Genomic DNA, 20,485 nt, shown 5'->3' on the forward strand with positions numbered 1-20,485 from the left:
AGTCTGTGTATGATGCAGGATTGAACTGGATTCCAAGAAATCTGACAGGCATGTATTTACATACCTTTCTGCCCCCTGACTTAGACCTGGGAGCAGAGACATTGGACGAAAGTTGTCTAGACAGCAGGGATCACGGTGAGGCTTCTGTAAGTCGGCTCTAATCATAGGATCCTTCCAAGGAAGGGGCACCAGGCTCGTTTCCAGGGACAGATTGACCAATTCTAGTAAAAAAGGGAGAATCATTTCTGTCTCAAGAGTGAGGATTCTCAGAGGTGCTGGGTCAAGAGGAGATCCAGACTTAATTTTCCCAAAAACAACAGTAAATTCCTCCAACGAGAAGGGGGGGGGGTGGTACAGGATAGGCAGGCATGCATTCTCACTAAGCCTCTGTGAGATGGAATTATCGGTTCTATTGGTATCTTGAAACGATTGGTAGCTGTTCAGAATTTTAGTATTATAATAGTTAGCAAAGGCATTACACCCATCAGTGGAGGCTTCAACCACGGGGGCATTCGTGGTGGACTCCAGCATGGAGTTTGTAATTCTGAACATCTCTCTTGGAGAATTCACAGCATTATTGATGACTTGTGTCTCATAGAAGAAGGTCTGGGCTTGTTGAATTTCCATTTGACTTATCCTCACCTTCTCTCGATATAATACTTCCCTCGTTGTCCTTTCGCCATGCCCTTTCTGCGATGTATTAGTTTTTTTAGTGCCCTACGGTAGGGGGAGTACCATGAGGCCGACTTGTCTTTAGGTTTTTGGGTCATGGCCTTCTTAGGGATGCTTAGGTTTAGGAAATGAACCAACCAGTTCGAAACCATGTCATTGGCTGTTATCAAGTCTATGGCCAAACAAGGGGACGTGGAGCTCAAAGAACTTCTCCGGGTGTCACGATTAAGCTTGGACCAAGGCCGATCTTTAGCTGCCCTGCATTTCTGGAATGACCTGACGCAGGGTACCTTGAGAATCATGGGGGTTAGATAGTGGTCTGTCCAGGAAACCGGTACGGGGTCCAACATATGAAACGGGGCGGATCATTCGTAAATATCGGATCCAACAAATGGCCTCCTATTTGCGTAGGAACCCGAACCACGTGCTCCAGTTGCATGGCGTTAGGTCAAGCAAAAAACGAGTTGCTCGACTAGCACGAGCTTCTACTCTATGGACGTAAGTATGCGCTTTAGCAGCCAGGTCTACTCTTAGCTTGGCCAGCTCCCTTAATCCAGGGTTTTTGAGTTCAGACTTGTGGGGGGTTTATGGTTGGTTCTTCCTGAGGGAGAGCCCCAAGACGTTTTCGAGGATAGTACCTGCTTGGGTGGACAGGAGAGGTATCTTCATTGGATTATAGACGAGTGACAATGAGTAACAGGTTATGTTTTTCAGAGAGGGCTTCCGAGTGACGTCAAACAGACAAGAGCAAGGCTCGGGTTGTCTATGACCCCACTCGTGAGAAAGATTCCCTTATTTTCCTTTTTATGTTATGTATGACCCCTAAAAGTCATCGGCCTTGGTTTTTAACTGATCCTCCGGGACACAGGAATACTAGGGTGAGCCCTACATATCTTGGCCTCTCCGCCCTGATCTAAATGTAAAAACAAATCTGGCCTCTTGCCACCCTTCCTTACCCCCCTCTGTGCCCTCCCTTCTCCTCTCCCTAAGCTCTGCCCTCTATTGGAGCAATCAGGTCTCTTTATTTCTCACTGTTGCTACGTCATAGCAGTGAATAACCAGATTTCCAATACACTCGTCCTGATCCGTGCTTAACAAGGACGTGAAGACACACATGATTAAAACCATAAAACTGCACCAATTCACCAGGGAGCACGCTCTTGTCTTCTAAGTTTATTTTAAAGTGACAGGGCACCAAATGCACTCTTCGGTTTGTGAAGTCTGTGAAAAGAGCGCCAGGCTGTTGTGCTGTTTGTCATCAGATACGTCATGTGACCCGCCTGACACACATGCAATATTAATAGAGTATTCACCAGCCCAGTGAATGTCCCGAGGGCGCGGGAGACACAAAGCGCGCCTTCTGCAAACTCTGTTGATAGCTGGGGGGGGGAGAAGGGGGGGAGAAAGCACTGCTATAGGAACTCTGAGAGCCTAGTAGTGTCAGATTGCAGTAGTGACAAATCAGTGCAGCACTTAGCGCTTTGAAGAGGACATCAAACTGCTAGTAGTGTCTGGGTGGTGTATAGCATCAGCTATGATGGCCACTGCTTTGAAGCCATAGAACGCCACAGTAGGCGCTATATTAAAAGTAGGCAATAAAATACTCACTTTAACAACTTTAACAAAGGCATCAAACAAAATATAATATTACAGCATTTTAATGTGAGGGGTTATTTCATCTGAGACAGGGACTTTCTGCAAATCAATACAGTCCAGGCCAGCGCTGACAATATTCGACGATCTAAGAAGTGAATGGTTCACACTCCCCGTGCAATGGGACAGGGGTGGACATTCTATAATATGTTAAAATGTGAGACCAATTATAGCTCCTAACAGCGCTCCCGAGCCGACCCAGCGCCCCCCGCCCCCCCCCCCCCCCCCGCTATGTAGTATTTGTGTCTCTTTAGTACTAGCGCCGCAAGTATCAGCCCTGGCAGAAGACATCTAGACTGGATGCACTGCTCACACTGATAGAGGCCAGCCAGATGTTACTCACCACTAAAGATATGCTCCTCCTTTCATCGACTTCATAAGGATGAAATGAGGACGCCGTCTCGGGCACTGGTTTTCAGGATGCACACAACGCTGAAGCAAGTGCCTAAACCCACTGAGGTGTATTACCTGCTCATATGCAGCGAGAACACATTGAGGAGACATTTCATGAAGCCATGGTGGGAGTTACCTTCCTGAACCCCAAGACCCGCTGAGATTTGGAGGAGTGTTCCCTAAGCAGAACTGAAATTCCACACCTGGAATGCTCCTCCTTTCAACACCAACACTACCCCACCTGTTAGCCCCGCCCCTCTGCAGGGCCAGCAGATGCCCGTTCACACTAGAACATTTCCATGTGCCCATTTCTGGATTGTCCATTTACAAGGAAGCCGACCCCGGAACTTCAGGGAAGTGAACACAGATTACACCACCAGCGCCTGACGTCATTCAAAAATCTCACAGACTCACGTGCTGTGCCCACGTGATACTGTTATCTTGTGGCCCACTGCGCCCAGGCAGGCTGCCACCGCCCACACACCACAGGTACATCTGGCACTGACAGACAGCGCTGGTGCCAGTGGGAAGGCAGCGCATGTCCCAGGCTGAGCTTTCGGTTTGCATATCTCACTAACCAGGCATGTTAGTCAATCGAGTGTGGGAGGATATCGACACTACAACTCCCAGAATGCACTGATTTATTACATATTACATTACAGGGCGCAAAACGTGGCCTGTCTACATGGAACGACCTGGTAAACCTAACAAAGCACAAACCACAGGTGCCTTACAAGACACACACCGTAGGTGCAGTGCCAACCACACACGGGATCGTTGCCTTACTAGGTACACACACACCACAGGTGCAGTGCCAACCACACACGTCACAGGTGCCCTGCTGGCTTCACACACAGCAGGTGCAGTGCCAACCACACACGTCACAGGTGCCTTACTAGCCTCACACACAGCAGGTGCAGTGCCAACCACACACGTCACAGGTGCCTTACTAGCCTCACACACAGCAGGTGCAGTGCCAACCACACACGTCACAAATGCCTTGCTAGCCACACACATACACGCACCACAAGTGCAGTGCCACATCGCGCACAAAAAAGATGCATTGGTGTCTACATACATACCACGTGGGTATTCCTAACAACACATAAAACAGGTTCGCCCATACGCTGCTAAGCAGTAAGCACCCACCTGCTACAGGCGTGTGGCGAACCTACAGGAACACCGCTGCTCACACAGATACCCAGGTGCACTTCTAACAGGACACACGGGGGGGAGGGGCACTACTAAACAAACACCAATCCCAGGTTCAACACAAACAACACACAGTCTAAATAATTGTGCTAAGTGCGCAACTTTCAGAGGTGACATACAAACTTCACGAAGGGTGCAGTCCCCGCCGGCTGCGCGCCAGAGGCGCACGGATAACCGCACCGTCACCACGACACGGCACAGGTGACCGGTTAACCACCCAGGCAGGACAGGAGCACCAAGGACTGCACGTGCCACTGACGCTGTTCTTACCACGCTGTTATCACAAAAACCACAGGTGCACTGCAAACCACACACACATTCCACAGGTGCACTGCTAATCACGCACATGCCACAGGTGCACTGCTAATCACGCACATGCCACAGGTGCAGCGCTGAGCACACCGTTACCGCAGCTACACTGCTAACATAGCCATAAGCATACCGCAGTCGCACGACTAACCACATTCATGCCGCATGTCTACGGCTAACCACATAGAAAAGCACTTGCTGCACACATCCCCGGGCGCACCGATGATCACACTTATGCCACAGGTGTATGACAGACGCACGTATATGTCAGATACACTGCTAACATAGCCATGTGCATACCGCAGTAGTAGGACTAACCACACTCATGCCGCATGTCTACGCCTCACCACATAGAAAAGCACGTCTGCCACAGTTGTACTGCCAGGCGCACATATATTCCAGACACACCGCTAGCCACACACGCACTCCACAGGTGCATTGTCAGACAGAAATCACAGGAACATAGCTAACCACACACACCAAGGACGTGTTGCTAACAACGCACACACACATGTGCAGTGCACCACACTGGGATGACAGGTGCAGCTACCCAAACACACCCTCCCGGGAACTGTCCCCGGGCGGGCACCCCTTCCGCGTGCCCTGCCAGCCTGCACGCGCCACGGCGGCCTCGCTGCCCTTACCACAGGGGGTGTGCCAGGGTGAACCGCCGCTGCACCCGGTGGTTTCGATTCAGCAGCAGCTTCCGAAACAGCAGAGGCGAGTTGCGGGGCGAGTTCAGCGGCGAGTTGCGGGGCGAGTGGACGGGCGAGTGGCGGGGTGAGTTGAGGGGCGAGTGGCGGGGTGAGTTGAGGGGCGAGTGGCGGGGGGAGCTGAGCGGTGAGGTCCGCGGAGAGATCCGCGGGGAGATGACCAGCGCCACGGGGGTCGGGACTTTCTTGGAATTCAGCATCTTGTCGTCCGAGCGCCACCAATCCTCTCGTGAGTCAAAGTCACCAATTGGAGGTATCTTTTATTGGCCTAGCAGAGAATCATCGTGGCAAACTGCCCGAGCTGCTCCTTGGCGCGCTCTGTGCGGCCTGCCAGGGCGGGTTGGCATAAGATGACACAGTGCATCAGCCTTCAAAGTCCAACAGACTCCTGGAGGAAAGCAACTGGAAAAAGTACGTCTGGAACTCCGAGTCCCACCAGCCTCTTTTCTCTGTATTTCTATTCGTTTTATTTTTGTTATATAATGATCGTGCACAGCCAGGTGGCCCTTTCCTTTGCGCAATAGCCAAGGAGCGCCTTTCGAAGGCGCCCTTCTCGGCGCCCTACCAGCAACAACCTTTTGCTCCGCGATGTGTGCTCCTGGACTCCGTGAGTTGCCGAGTTCCTGTTTTCTCCCGGCCGTGTGCGCTCCGGCACTTCTGAATGTGGGGAGGGCGGAGCTGGGAGGGGCCTGTCCGGCACCGGGACGCCCCTCCTGATGGGTCTCCACGCCCCCCCCCCCAGAGTTGGGAGTCACTCACCAGCAGTGTCTTTGAAGGGAGGCTGCAGGAGGAGGGGCGAGGCTGCCCACACCCCACGCCCCCTCCCGTGCCCTCTGGAGCTGTGTGCACCGCTCCACACAAGTCCAACGACGCACGGCGGGAGGTGCCGGTGTGCCAGCCCGCCCCTGTCCGCTTGCCCAAACTTGTTGCCTGCCACCCCCTTTTGAAATCAAACTCCCTGTCGTGCGTAACGGTAAGAGAACCCCGTGCCGAACTCTCGCCTGCCCTGCACCCGGCTCACATCACCAGGAGCAACGGTGCGCGGCAGCTCAGTGGGTTCGTGCACCTGCTGCGGAGATCTGCGTGTAAGATGGCCCGAAGCAGGGTCTGCAGGCCTCTGCAATGGCAGGACGCAAGATCTCTTCTCCATGGTTAACAGCATCCAAATTACTTATAACAGCGGAAATTGAACTATTTGAATGTACCGATGTGTTGGATAAAACCCTGGCTCTGCTGACCTGGAAGAACAGAAGCCCCGCCCTGCAAGTTGTAGTGTTTTAATCAAAGGTGAGCTGCCCCGGCCTGGCATCACCCCAAAATTGTCTATACGCTTACCAGGTTTGCGTTAAAAAGACACTCAGTGGCAGCGCTGTGAAGTTGTGCGTTTGTGGTAACAAGCGCTGGTAATAAACATGTGCGCTGGATAACCAACCCAGAGGAACCTCAGCGACCACAATGTGGTGTTTAAATAGCATTTATATAGCGCCTACTACCCCTGACGAGGCGCTGCACTAGTCTTGTGTGTCTATCTAGCCATTTACGTTAAAAACACATGGTGCACAAAATCGCCGGAGCAAATTATACTTGTCGAGGTGACCTCAAACTTTTTGTGCGCCAGTTTTGTGGATGTGTTAAAGAAAAAACACAATGTATTCCCATTTTATGTACTATATTTCTTTATTCTTCATTTTGCGCTCAGAGCTAATAGCTGGTGGTCTGCGCGTGCGCCGACCCCGAACAGATCAAATCTGTGCAGAGGTTTAAATGAGCTATTTTGCAAAAAAGCGATTAAAACAGAATTTATTCCCGTTTTAAAGTTCACCATTGTCCACAAAAGATCTTGAATTTTGTGAACACAGCTGCAAAATAGGTGTGCTCCCCACGCCCCACAATGCATGCTGGCGTTTCTCAAATACTTTTGATTGTGCAAAACAGGATGATGGAAAATCCCTCCTTTTGTGTGAAGAGTGCTTTGGGGCGGGGAGGCCGATGGCTCCAGGGCCGGTGTGGGCATGTCTGCTTCCCGTCTATGCTCGAGTAGAGAAAGAAAGAATTACTCTCTTTTGAGAATGTTTGGCCTGTGGAAGACCCCGTAACAAAGTTACTCCAAGACCTGAAATGACAGTAAAATACCCCTCAGTATTACATCCTCCTAATGGAATAAGTACTCTGCTGAATTCAGTGCGGGCCTCAGGAACCGAGGGCTGACTTCTGTTAACTGTTCCTCTGGCGCCCTGTCAGCCATCTTTCATCCTGAACAAATTACATTATCTCTCGGTGCATCGGTATGTACATGTGTAATGCAAGTAAGCCAGCAGGGAGTTGACTGTTCCAATTACAAGTACCCCTACTAGCATCATTACACATTCCTTTCTGTAATCTGCTTTTACTCCTAACTTGACCCGACAGGCCCTGCTCAAAGGTTCTCTGAGCAGACCATGGGTTGCCTCTAAAGAATATTGGTCAAGGGGCCGGATGTACCAAGGCTTTTTGCAGTCGCAGCGGTTCGATTTGCAGATTTGAGCCATTTGCAACAGCAAAAAGATATGTAAGAAACCCAAATTGTGATTCAGTAACACGTTACACAGCCGCAAATTGAGTTTGCGACTACATACTCAATCCGTATTTCCAAAGGGCGTGTTTAGGACCTCCCTTTCAAATACAGAATCGGAATGCTATGCATTGATGTTACATAAGTGATATCCGCACTCTTAGCATAAAAAAGGAATTTAAGTATGAGACCTGAAAAATGCAAATGTTACTGCCAGAGACAGAATGTCATGTTATGTTGATTTGTATAGCGCACTAATCACCTGAGAGGGTATCCAGGCGCATGGGCAGGTATGTAGGTGTGTGGGACCCAAGGTGCTTATATGGACAGCCAGGTCTTCATCTTCTTGCAGAACTCAATAAGTGAGGTCAGAGGCTCTGGTGTGTTGAGGGAGGTCAGAGGCTCTGACGTGTTGAGAGAGGTCAGAGGCTCTGATGTGTTGAGGGAGGTCAGAGGCTCTGGTGTGTTGAGGGAGGTCAGAGGCTCTGACGTGTTGAGGGAGGTCAGAGGCTCTGATGTGTTGAGAGAGGTCGGAGGCTCTGATGTGTTGAGAGAGGTCGTAGGCTCTGATGTGTTGAGGGAGATCAGAGGCTCTGATGTGTTGAGGGAGATCAGAGGCTCTGATGTGTTGAGGGAGATCAGAGGCTCTGATGTGTTGAGAGAGGTCGGAGGCTCTGATGTGTTGAGAGAGGTCGTAGGCTCTGATGTGTTGAGGGAGGTCAGAGGCTCTGACGTGTTGAGAGAGGTCAGAGGCTCTGATGTGTTGAGGGAGGTCAGAGGCTCTGGTGTGTTGAGGGAGGTCAGAGGCTCTGGTGTGTTGAGGGAGGTCAGAGGCTCTGACGTGTTGAGAGAGGTCAGAGGCTCTGATGTGTTGAGGGAGGTCAGAGGCTCTGGTGTGTTGAGGGAGGTCAGAGGCTCTGACGTGTTGAGGGAGGTCAGAGGCTCTGATGTGTTGAGAGAGGTCGGAGGCTCTGATGTGTTGAGAGAGGTCGTAGGCTCTGATGTGTTGAGGGAGATCAGAGGCTCTGATGTGTTGAGAGAGGTCGGAGGCTCTGATGTGTTGAGAGAGGTCGGAGGCTCTGATGTGTTGAGAGAGGTCGTAGGCTCTGATGTGTTGAGGGAGATCAGAGGCTCTGATGTGTTGATAGAGGTCGGAGGCTCTGGTGTGTTGAGGGAGGTCAGAGGCTCTGGTGTGTTGAAGGAGGTCGGAGGCTCTGATGTGTTGATAGAGGTCGGAGGCTCTGATGTGTTGAGGGAGGCCGGAGGCTCTGGTGTGTTGAGGGAGGTCGGAGGCTCTGGTGTGTTGAGGGAGGTCAGAGGCTCTGATGTGTTGAGGGAGGTCGGAGGCTCTGATGTGCTAAGGGAGGTCAGAGGCTCTGATGTGTTGAGGGCGGTAAGAGGCTCTGATGTGTTGAGGGAGGTCGGAGGCTCTGATGTGTAGAGGGAGGTCGGAAGCTCTGATGTGTTAAGGGAGGTCGGAGGCTCTGATGTGTTGAAGGAGGTCGGAGCCTCTGATGTGTTGAAGGAGGTCGGAGGCTCTGATGTGTTGAAGGAGGTCGGAGGCTCTGATGTGTAAAGGGAGGTCGGAGGCTCCGATGTGTTAAGGGAAGTCGTTCCATGTCTTGGGTGCGATGTAAAAGTAGCGACCTCAAGTTTTGCTTTTACGGACGTGGGGAGTGTGTGCGAGTGAGAGTGAGGTAGAGCGTAGATGTCAGGGGGGTTGGGGCTACTCAGGTATTCATGTCCTGAATGTTAAAAATGACATACCTAGTGCTTTCTCCAATTCGACAGCTCTGTGGTGGGCAAGAAAATAACCTTAGTTAAAAATAGATTCAATTTTCTTCAGACATGTTTCATGTGTCTCTAGCTAGCCAAGATTACAGGACAGGCAGTGTAGCCACCACGTGACAGGAAGTACAAGTGCAGGTTATTAAAGTACAAAAAACCCTTCATGCTCCATGGGCACTACCAGGTCGTGGGCACACAAGCATGGGTTGGCACAGTAGACATACGGTAGAGCCGGCAACTGACACATTTAAACGGTTTACTGCCAGTTCCATATGCACTATGAACAAACACTAACTATGGTTTTTAAAAAGGAGGGAAAGAGTTGATTGTGCAATTTATTTATCCAGAAGTACCGACTAAAAGTTGTCAATTGTACAGGAAGAGAAAAATTCAACACCTGAATGTTTACGGGCCGAAACAGTACAGCGGAGCAATGTTTTTCGGCATCAGCAAAGAAAATTGTGTGACACTCACTAAAGGCCCAATTCCAATGCGGTTGGGAACGCCTCCTAGCAGCATATGCCCCGTTCGAATCGGATCAGGAACGTGTCTTTCCAACCGAATCAGAAAGGTTTCCGACCAACCGAGTACAATGCGAGTTAGGCGTTAGGAATATCCCAATCCGAACCCGACGTCATTTGGAATGACCGAGCCGTACGGAGCAGAATCGTATGTCTCTACAGGACGCGTTTCTGAACAACTGATTACGATGCTGGATTCAGACAGCCTTTCCTAATCGTGCTGTCTGGCTCGAATCAGCAGTTGGAATCAGACTTTGGGGGCCCATAGCGGGCCTCCCTGCACCCGGAGTCTTCCCTATCGTGCCCGTGGGGGTGCCCGTGGGTCCCCCCTTAGCAGCCATGCACAGTGTGGCAGGTACCAGGGGGTGCCCGATTTTCCCCAGTCACCCCTTTCTTCAATGGGAACCTATGCATTCGGTCGGAACATAGGCTCCCATTCAAGTCAGTGGGAGTCCAATCAAATCGTATCTGGAAGCATATGGATGCATCATACTCGGTTGGTCGGACTCTCCCGATCTGAGTTAGCCGGAAACCATACTCAAGCCAATTCGGTCGGAATGATTTCCTAACCACATCGGAATCATGCCCTTAGTTTGACTTGGATCCTGGGTAGACTGTGGGTCAGTTCCAATTGTATATGGGGATTTCATGACTTTTAGTTATGCCCCCATTTTATACTACGTGATTGTCCTTTTACCAGCAATTACGCAGCAGGAAATGGTCATAGAGAAATAGACTGCGCGCCAGCGTTTCTTGATTTCACCAAACTACAGGCTTGGAGTATGGGAAATCAAGATTCTTTTCCACAAAATTACAGGAAAAATATACAAAATGACTCTTTTAATGCGAAATTGTGTTAGCTGGTGTCTCACGTGACATTTTTTTAAACAAGTATACTCGTCACATAAAAAAGGCTCGCGTGTTCCATGCAGGACACCAATTCAAGCAGAAATCGTGCGGGGGGACGACAATTTCTATATAAACCAGTCTCCCAGTGGTCACTCACATGGCGCCAGTAGGCGAGTGTGTGCTCAAATGTTATGGGAAAATGCATCATGTGAAATTTCAGGTAACCAAAATTCAGGAATTTAGCATATTTTCTAGGTATGAGAAACATTTTTCTCCGCCTCCTAAAATTTCGAGGCCTGCTAAAAAAAAAAAATCACCCAGAAGTCATAGTTTGTCTACATGAAATTTAGCCAGACTCTGGGGTGACATGGGGGTGTCTGTGACACACAACACTGCTTGTGGCTTCTCAGGAGGGGTTTGTGGGGCCAGGCCACACATCTCCCCTGATGTGTTTACATTTCTGCTGCTACAGCAGCTATTGTGTGTGGCACACCCCATGGTTTCTGCTAATCAAATTATGACAATTACTCATACACAGTTTATGGTTCCTGTTAATCAAATATTTTAATTGCCCACGCAAAGCAGACAAAGGCAACTGATGGCGCGCTGTGCTAGGAGGGCACTGAGTGCACAATGACTGATCATAAATCTATGTGCAAAATAAACACTCACTCTCCAAAATAAACATTTCCAGTCTTGAAGGATACCTTTTTAATAGTGATCAGCTGTTTATCCACGCCTTAAGACGCACACAGCATTGAGGCTGGAAGTGGTAATGCGCGTCATTAAACATGTATGTGCTTGAGAAAGTGATAGCTTCTCGGTTACAAGGGCTTGTAACCCGAAGACAGCTCTGTTTGTCTCCACAGAGAGTTCACTTTCACACGGCTGAATAAACTGGCCAGGGAATAAGGTAATTTCTTTTGTGGGATGTGACAGGGGGCGGGCTTTGAGAGATTCGAGCCCAAGTAGGCCTTTCTAAGTTCCTGCTATTTTTATTTTCTCTGTGACTTCCTAGAATGCACCTTGACATATAAGTCTTTCATTTATTTCCTTATTCTTCCCTTTTTATAATTTGAGTAGGGTAAATTAGCTTACAAATGATATCTGTGGATGTTTTAGCTTGTGTGCGTGTGTGTGTGTTTGGGGGGGTTATCACCATATGGTTGTGGCACAATATGGCAGAGGAGGGCTTTCGGGTTAGGGAGTCACTTCTCAGAAACTGTACTCGGTGTCAAGTGGTATGCAAGAGATAACAGGCCTACAGTTGCCACAATGCACTATGTTGATCTATAAGAAGAGCTGCAACCAGAATCTGTGTGGCAAATGAGAGTGAAGGTTCTACATCAGTGGTGCCCAAGGTATGTCCAGGATTCCCAGACATGTGCCAGTTTTCAGGAAATCTATTGAAGAGATCTTTTGCATACTTTGCATCCATCGAGATCAATTTTACACGGTATTTTTCGCTCACAATCTAGCCAAGATGAGGTCCTTCTTCCTTAAAGAACTCGATCCAAAGCCGCCTTCCAACTTATAGAAGACATAAAGTTAAAAAGCGAAGCCGCCAATGACAGTTCCGATGGATCGGACATTGAGCACAAGCGCCCCTCCATTCCATGTGGTCTCGTGGTCGCCACCTAGTCTTACGCTGTTAAAGCGAATAACCCTTAAAAATCAAGTGCCGGGGGAGGAGCCTAGCGCTTGACCAAGATGGCCGCGTGAGCTTTGAGCTCCCGAGACCCACGCGCCCTCCGTAGACTATCCTGTCTTAAATCCTGTTTTATATGCACTGCATCTTGCAGATGACTCGGTACGGAGGCGATTGATGCTGCCCGAGCTCGGATCGCCCACCGGGACCCGGAGTTGTGCACGGCGGAAGATTGAGGCCTATCTCCGAGGGATGCCAGGGGCTGGCGTTGGCAGGATGCCGGCCTCTAATTGAACAACAGCGGCCAGGCGAGGTGTGAACTGGTGGACGGAGAACGCAGTACTTTCACTTTCACTTTCTCGCCCTTTGTTTGTCTTGGCCCGGGAGTGCCTTCGGATGCTTTACCATCCTCTGGACGCCCTGCGCCCTACTCTGACTGGTTATTGCAGATCTGGCTTCTCCTGTTCCCTCTGACTGAGAGAGGGTCGTCTTTTTGCACCGGACTGCTTGGAGCCAGACATGTCGGGTAAAGCAGAGGTGGATAGGCTGAAACCCAAGGCTATCAGGCGGGGAGCCTATACTCAATCCAATAATATGGATCGCTATGCCCAGCAGAAGGGCTCGCCTGGTGGATCGAGCCAGTCGCTGGATGTACAGAAGACTGCCTCACCCCCGGCCTCGGAGCTCTCGTTGCAGGATGTCATGGGCGCGCTCGAAGGGATGCAGGCTTCGATTGGGAGACAGTTCGATGCCCTGGCGCACAAAGTGGATACCATCTTGGTGGACGTTAACCTGATCCGCGCGGATTTGGGCAAAACTAATGAGCGGGTTAAAACCCTTGATCTCAAGACCACGGGCCTCGCTGATGATGTCTCGGAACTTCAGACCGAGGTTTGTAAGCTGCGGGCCGAGAGTGACCTCTCCGCCCGAAGGCTTGAGGACTTTGAGGGCCGGGCCAGGCGCAACAACGTGCGCATTATCGGGGTCCCGGAATCCTCGGACGAGATTTCCGCGGACCTGCTCGTGGAGGACTTGGTGCTTAACCATCTGAAGCCTAAGGGCCTTGGGAAGTTTTTTGCAGTTGAGCGGGCTCACAGAGTACCGGGCGGGAGGCCCAGGGTGGGAGCCCCTCCGAGACCGATCGTCGCCCGGCTCTTTCACTTCCGAGATCGGGACGCTATCCTGCAAGCATCGCGGGCAACGGGCCCGGTCCCTTTTCAGAACGCGTCAGTGAGTTTCTATCCTGACTTCACCCAGCTGGTGCAAAAGCAAAGGCAGAGTTTCCTGGGGGTGAAGAGACGGCTTCGGGAGAGGGACCTGAAGTATGCCATGCTTTTCCCTGCCAGATTACGTGTGGTGTATGAGGACCGAACTTTCTTCTTTGAGTCGCCTGCTATGGCCGGAGAATGGCTGGACGCTTTGCCCCGACGACGGACTGGCGAGGATGCTGCCGCAGACGGGGAGTGTGGCCGGGATGGGCAGGGTTGATGCCTTTGGAGCCGGACTGACTTGATTTGGTACTAGACAATGACTTGAGCTGATTGCAGTAAATACGGAGGGTTGCGGGAGGACGATGGGAGCTCTTTCCTCCCTCAGGGTACTTTTTGTAGGTTTGGGTATTGGTAGGGCGACAGGCACGCTGCAAGTTGGGGGGGCTTTGTAAGCTGCAGAAGGGGTGCAGGGTGGGGGGGAGAGTTGGGATTTTGGGATTGTTGTTGGGGGTTTGTTTTTGCAAGGCGTAGTAATCATTGTCAGGGTTGTCCCATGGTGGCTCTTCGGGTGTGGGGTGGGCCTCTTTGTGTGTGGGGATGGGAGGTAGGGGCTTAAATGTTCTTAGCTGGAATGTTAATGGCTTGGGAGACCGTATTAAGCAGGGGATAGTCTTGCAGTTCTTGAAACGGTCTTTGCCGGATGTGGCCCTACTGCAGGAGACACACCTTATAGGCAATACTTGCTATGCTCTTAATAGGAAAGGTTACAAATTCATAGCTCACTCGGGATTCTCCTCCGGCTCCAGGGGTGTGGGTATCCTAGTTAGAGCTTCACTACCTTTCGAGGTGGACTCCACCATTGTTGATGATAGGGGGAGGTTTGTGGCGGTGGCGGGGAGGTGGGAAGGAAGAACGTTGGTTTTGGTTTCGGTCTATGTCCCTCCTGCCCTGCAGGCCTCCACATTTGCAGATCTGGGCAGGGCCTTGTTGGACCTCCCGGAGGGTATGCAAGTGGTGGGGGGAGACTTTAATGCTGTCGGCTCTGGGTTGCTGGATAGGTACCCGCCCAGGGACACCGGGGGGGCTCAGAAGTGGCTTCCAGACTTTATAGATACACTCGGCTTGGTAGACTGCTGGAGGCTCTGGCACCCCACACAAAGCCAATATACCTTCCACTCCGGGGCGCATGGTAGTCTCTCTTGGATTGATTACCTGCTCACTCTGGCTGCGCACGCCTCATTAGTGTCTGAGGTAGGCCTGGGCGGTAAATTCCGTTCCGCTCGCGGAATTTGCGTAATTTCGCGTTCCGCGGAGAACGCGAAATTGCTCAAAAGTCTGCTTTCTGCGATTTCGCGAAATTTTTGCTTGTTCGCGTTCTCAAAATGCGTGTTCGCGAGATATTTCTCCCCGAGCACGCAAACAGCAATTGTGAACAGGAAAAAAGCATCGCGAACAAGCAATTCCGCGTGTTCGCGGAATTTCTGCGTGTTCGCGGAGATTTTTACCGTTTCGCGGAGATTTGCGTAACGCAATTACGCAAATTCCGCCCACCCCTAGTCTGAGGCCAGGCATATGGCGCGGGGCATATCGGATCATCGCCAGTGTGGGTCCGGCTGGATGTCGGCCGCGAGGGAGGGGGCAGGGTTGCTCCTATTAACCCCTGGTACTTTCGTGATCCCAAGATGCGCAGTGCGCTGTTGAAGACAGTTGATCACTTTTATAAGGACAATCAGGGTTCCGTTGACTCGGCCGTGCCGTTGTGGGAAGCATTTAAGACCGTGCTGAGAGGAGAGGCCCTCTCCTTGGTAGTGGCAGCCAAGAGACGGAGAGATGGCGAGGTTATGCAGGTTGAGGAGGAGATCGCGGCGTTAGAGGTGGCCCTGGAGGGGGAGGTTACGGCGGCCTCATTGCACGATCTGAGCTTGAAGCAAGCCGAATATAAGGACCTGGTGACGAATGCCGCCAAGACCCTCAGTAGGGAACAGCAGGGTCGCTTGTACGATGTTGGCGATAAGGCCGGGAAACTCCTAGCTTGGCTGGACAAAAAAGAACGTGTTAATAGAGTGGTGCCGGAGCTGACGAGAGAGGGGGGGAGAGGTGGTTGTTGATCCCGAGGGTATAGTACAGTGTTTTTCGGATTATTTTCGTATGGTTTATGCCTCAGTTTCGGATAGGCCAACCGAGGATTCGCTTGACCTCCTGCGTGACATCGCTCTGCCCTGCCTTTCTGACGTAGATAGAGATGACCTCGACGGAGACATAACGGTTGATGAGGTGGCGGGTGCCATCCGCGCGCTGAACTCGGGCAAGGCCTCGGGCCCTAATGGTTTGCCGATTGACTTGTATAAGCTGTTCCCGGATAGGGTTGCCCCTCACCTGCGCGCCATGTTTGTGGAGGCGCGGGGGGGTGGGTCCCTTCCGTTGGACCAGCGACTGGCGACGATTGTTGTAATACACAAGGATGGTAAACCCCGAGACAAGTGTGCCTCCTATCGGCCGATATCACTCCTTAATGCTGAGCTGAAAATTCTGGCTAAAATTCTGGCGGGCCGCTTGGTCAGGGTGCTTGGAGATTTGATCCACCCGGATCAATCCGGCTTTATCCCGCACCGTAACACTGCGTTAAACCTTCGGCGTCTTCATGGAGTGATTGCCAGGGCGGGCACGCTGCGGGAACCAGCTGTTGTGGCGTCTCTTGATGCCACGATGGCTTTTGATACGGTGGAATGGGCATATCTGTGGGCTGTGCTTGCCAAGTTCGGCTTTGGTCCTGGTTTTGTGAGCTGGGTGAGGTTGCTTTATGAGGGCCCCCTTGCGAGTGTTGTGGTAAACGGGCGGGCGTCGACTCCGTTCCAGCTTGGGAGGGGCACCCGGCAGGGTTGCCCCCTGTCGCCTTTGTTGTTCGCCCTTGCCCTCGAGCCGCTGGCGGCGTGGATACGCTGGCATCCGGATATACGTGGACTTAGATGGTCGCCCGAGGATCGTATTTCGCTCTATGCCGATGACATCCTGTTATATCTCGCCTCGCCCAAGAACTCGCTTATAGTGGTTTGTGACGTTCTGACATCTTTTGGTAGGAACTCGGGTCTCGTCATCAATTGGAGTAAATCATATTTGTATGTTCTGAGCGGCGATGTTCCGCCTGTCCCGCGAACTTGCTCGATCCGGATCGCCCAGCAGGGCTTCGTGTACCTGGGGATTTTTATCTCCACGGATTCCACTCTGCGGTACGAGAGGAACCTGCTCCCCCCGCTGGCGCGTTTGCAGCGGGATGTTGCGGGCTGGCGGAGGCTGCCGCTCTTCCTCGTCGGGCGCGCCGCCTTGTTTAAAATGATGTCTCTCCCCCGGTTCCTCTACGCCCTGCAGAATACCCTTGATTGGGTACCGGCCAATTACTTTCGGGAGGTCGAAAGCCTCCAACGATTGTTGTTGTGGGATGGACGGCCGCGCATAGCGATTGCTAAGTTGACGCTTCCGTGGTACGACGGGGGTATTGCGCTTCCGGACATTCGACGCTACTATTGGGCCACCCAGTTGAGCGCGATTAATCATGGTTTCTATGGTCCGGCTCTAAGCCCCGGCTACGCCATGGACCGATGGTTGCTGCGCGGCGGTAACTACCATAGAGCGTTGTACTCGCGGGCGCTGGACTCGTCCCTCACGGGGCCCACTGGGGTGGCGGTGCGCGTGTGGAAGTTGGCGACTGACTCGCTGGGCTGGAAGGATAGGCTCACCCTTGCTACCCCGTTGTTTGAATCCGAAAAATTGGGGTGGCTTTGGCACACGAAAGGCTTTGATAAATGGGACTTGATCGGTATCTCCAGGGTTGGAGACTTGCTGATTAAGGGGAGGGTGAAGTCCTTTGAAGAGTTGCAGAAGGAATATGAGTTGGGGAAATCCGAGTTCTTCCGCTATGTTCAGGTGCGTCATGCCCTGCGGTCAGTCCTCGTAGAGGGTGAGAAGGTGCCTGAGTCCTCTCCATTGGAGGACCGGATCCTCGATGGCCATATGCCAGAGAGCACGATTTCTCTCATATATAAGAAATTGATTAATGTTCGGGCGGACCTGCTATTGGGGCTGAGGGACCAGTGGACTAGGGACGGACTCGAGCTGGATGACGAGGACTGGCAGTCTGCGGTTTCCTCTCCTAAGGAGGTCGCGATCCCATCACGTCTGAGGCTGGTGCAGCTCAAAATACTCCACAGAGTCTATGTTACGGGGCCACGGCTGGTTCATATGGGATTTTCTGAGGAGGGCTTATGTAGGAGGGGCTGTGGTATGGTGGGTACCTTCATGCATATCATTTGGGAATGTGGCGTCATCATGGAATTTTGGAGGAGAGTCCATGCGGTGATGGGGGAGGTGACGGGCATTGCTATGCAGCCGGAGGCGCGGTGCTGTCTCCTGAATGTTTGGGGGCCTACCGATCACGATGAGGCACAGACCCTGTGGGTGACTCTGGGTAATATGGTGGCTAAGCGAGACATCGCGCGCCTGTGGGGCTCTGCGGGACCCCCCACATTGGCTGCGTGGAAGGAAAACATGGACTGGAGTATGCTCAGGGAAAAGACAGTATATTGCGCTAGAGGGCGCCCTCGGAAGTGGCATCCCATTTGGAGGCGGTGGAACCAGTATAGGGGGGGCATATGTCTTGCCCCTGATTTGGATCCCCCCGATGAACAGCTCTCTCCTTAGCATTCTTTCCAGCTTTGTATATATATCTGATTGTTAGTTGATTTCTTGGGTCTCTGCTTTTCCCCCTTTTTCCTCTTATCACAGCGCTGTGACTGTTAGACGAGGGGGGTCTGCTCTCCCCTGAGGGGCAATCACCAGTGGTATTTAGTTTTTTTTTTCGCCTTGCTGGGGTTTTGTGTGAGTTTGTGTTTATTTAAAACAGAACCTTTCTTGCTTCTCCTTTTATGCACTGTGGACGTTTCTTTGTTCTGCTCTCTTAAAGCTGCCGTACCTCCGGGTTGTTGGCTGAATAGCTGTGACCATGTTTTTTGAAGAATAAAGGTTTTAAAAAAAAAAATCAAAAAAAAAAAAAAAAAGCAAGTGCCTGACTCTGAAGCCACAAAGATTAGTGCCCCATTGAAGGACTGGCTCAAAATCTTTTTTTTCAAAGAGGCCCAAAGTTGGTGAGTCACAGGAAACATTACTGGGCAGGATCTCAACCCGGTGACGCAAGAATGACCCGTGCTAGCCGTGTTTGGAACCCGAAGGATACCGTGCTAAGATGGCTTACAAGCATAAGGATGAACATGCTAAGTAGGCTTGGAAAAACAAAAATGACCACTCCTCATCAGGCCTAGCATCCTAAGAATGACCAGTCCTCATCAGGCCTCCAAGCATCGTAAGAATGACCAGTCCTCATCAGGCCTCCAAGCATCGTAAGAATGACCAGTCCTCGCCAGGCCTCCGAGCATTCTAGGAATGACCAGTCCACGTCAGGCCTCCGAGCATCCTAAGAATGACCAGTCCTCATCTGGCCGCCTGGCATCCTATGGATGACCAGTCCTCATCTGGCCTCCTGGCATCCTATGGATGACCAGTCCTTGTCAGGCCTGCTATCATCCTAATAACGGCCAGTCTTTGTCAGGCCTCCTAGCATCGTAACAATGACCAGTCCTCATCAGGCCTCCTACCATCGTAAGAATGACCAGTCCTCATCAAGCTTCCAAGCATCGTAAAAATTACCAGTCCTCATCAGACCTCCAAGCATCGTAAGAATGACCAGTCCTCATCAGACCTCCAAGCATCGTAAGAATGACCAGTCCTCATCAGGCCTCCAAGCATCGTAAGAATGACCAGTCCTCGTCAGGGCTCCTAGCATCGTAAGAATGACCAGCCTTCGTCAGACCTGGCAACCTAAGAATGACCAGTCCCCATCAGGCCTTCCAGCATCCTAAGAATGACCAGTCCTCGTCAGGCCTCCTAGCATCGTAAGAATGACCAGTCCTCATCAGACCTCCAAGCATCGTAAGAATGACCAGTCCTCGCCAGGCCTCCGAGCATTCTAGGAATGACCAGTCCTCATCAGGCCTCTGAGCATCCTAAGAATGACCAGTCCTTGTCAGGCCTGCTATCATCCTAATAACGGCCAGTCTTTGTCAGGCCTCCTAGCATCGTAAGAATGACCAGTCCTCATCAGACCTCCAAGCATCGTAAGAATGACCAGTCCTCATCAGACCTCCAAGCATCGTAAGAATGACCAGTCCTCATCAGGCCTCCAAGCATCGTAAGAATGACCAGTCCTCGTCAGGGCTCCTAGCATCGTAAGAATGACCAGCCTTCGTCAGACCTGGCAACCTAAGAATAACCAGTCCTCGTCAGGCCTCCTAGCATTCTAAGAATGACCAGTCCATTCCAGGCCTGCAATCCTAAGAATGACCAGTCCCCGTCAGGTCTACTAGCATCCTAAGAATGACCAGTCCTCATCAGGCCTGGTACCCTAAGAATGACCAGTCCTCATCAGGCCTGGTACCCTAAGAATGACCAGTCCTCATCAGGCATGGCACCCTAAGAATGACCAGTTCTCAGCAAGCCTACGAGCATCCTAAGACTGACCAGTCCGCGTTAGGCCCAGCAACCTAAGAATAACCAGTCCTCGTCAGGCCTCCCAGCATCCTAAGAATGGCCAGTCCTCGTCAGGCCTCCTAGTAGCCCAAGGATGACCAGTCCTCCATTCCTAGGGATGACCAATCTTCGCCAGGCTTGGAGACCTTGAGAAAATGACAGCAGCCTCAGAGCAGAATCTGTCCTCAGAGTTTCCCCTCTCTGGCGGGTGAACAAGGAGTCTTCCGGCTTGTGTCAGCAGGAGACCAGCCCAAGACCAAACATCTCCACTCCTCAGAATTGTTCTTGATCACTCATATTGTGGTCCTTGTACTTTTCTGTCCCTAGTTTCGGAAGAAGGAAAAGTCTAATCTAAACCAAGAGGCCTTCTGCTGACAGTTCTCAAGTAA

General features: G+C 51.5%; 1 protein-coding gene and 1 long non-coding RNA gene across 6 annotated transcripts in view; one reads left to right on the forward strand and one right to left on the reverse strand.

Annotated features, from left to right (window-relative positions):
* Nucleotides 1–20,485, reverse strand: part of PDE4C (phosphodiesterase 4C) — an 895,999-nt gene that overhangs the window by 370,270 nt on the left and 505,244 nt on the right. The window contains exon 1 of one of the 5 annotated variants that reach the window (XM_085638145.1): nt 4,884–5,803. The exons of the other annotated variants lie outside the window; for them this stretch is intronic. Within the exon in view, the coding sequence (XP_085494271.1) occupies nt 4,884–5,152 (269 nt within the window). The 5' untranslated portion in view covers nt 5,153–5,803. Of the gene's footprint in view, nt 1–4,883; nt 5,804–20,485 lie in introns of those variants that run through there. 5 annotated transcript variants of the gene reach the window in all.
* Nucleotides 1–20,485, forward strand: part of LOC146772335 (uncharacterized) — a 544,470-nt gene that overhangs the window by 189,861 nt on the left and 334,124 nt on the right. The gene's annotated exons all lie outside the window — the stretch shown is intronic.

The sequence above is a fragment of the Triturus cristatus genome, chromosome 12 (genome assembly GCF_964204655.1).
Source record: "Triturus cristatus chromosome 12, aTriCri1.1, whole genome shotgun sequence".
In the NCBI taxonomy this organism is placed as follows: domain Eukaryota; kingdom Metazoa; phylum Chordata; class Amphibia; order Caudata; family Salamandridae; genus Triturus; species Triturus cristatus.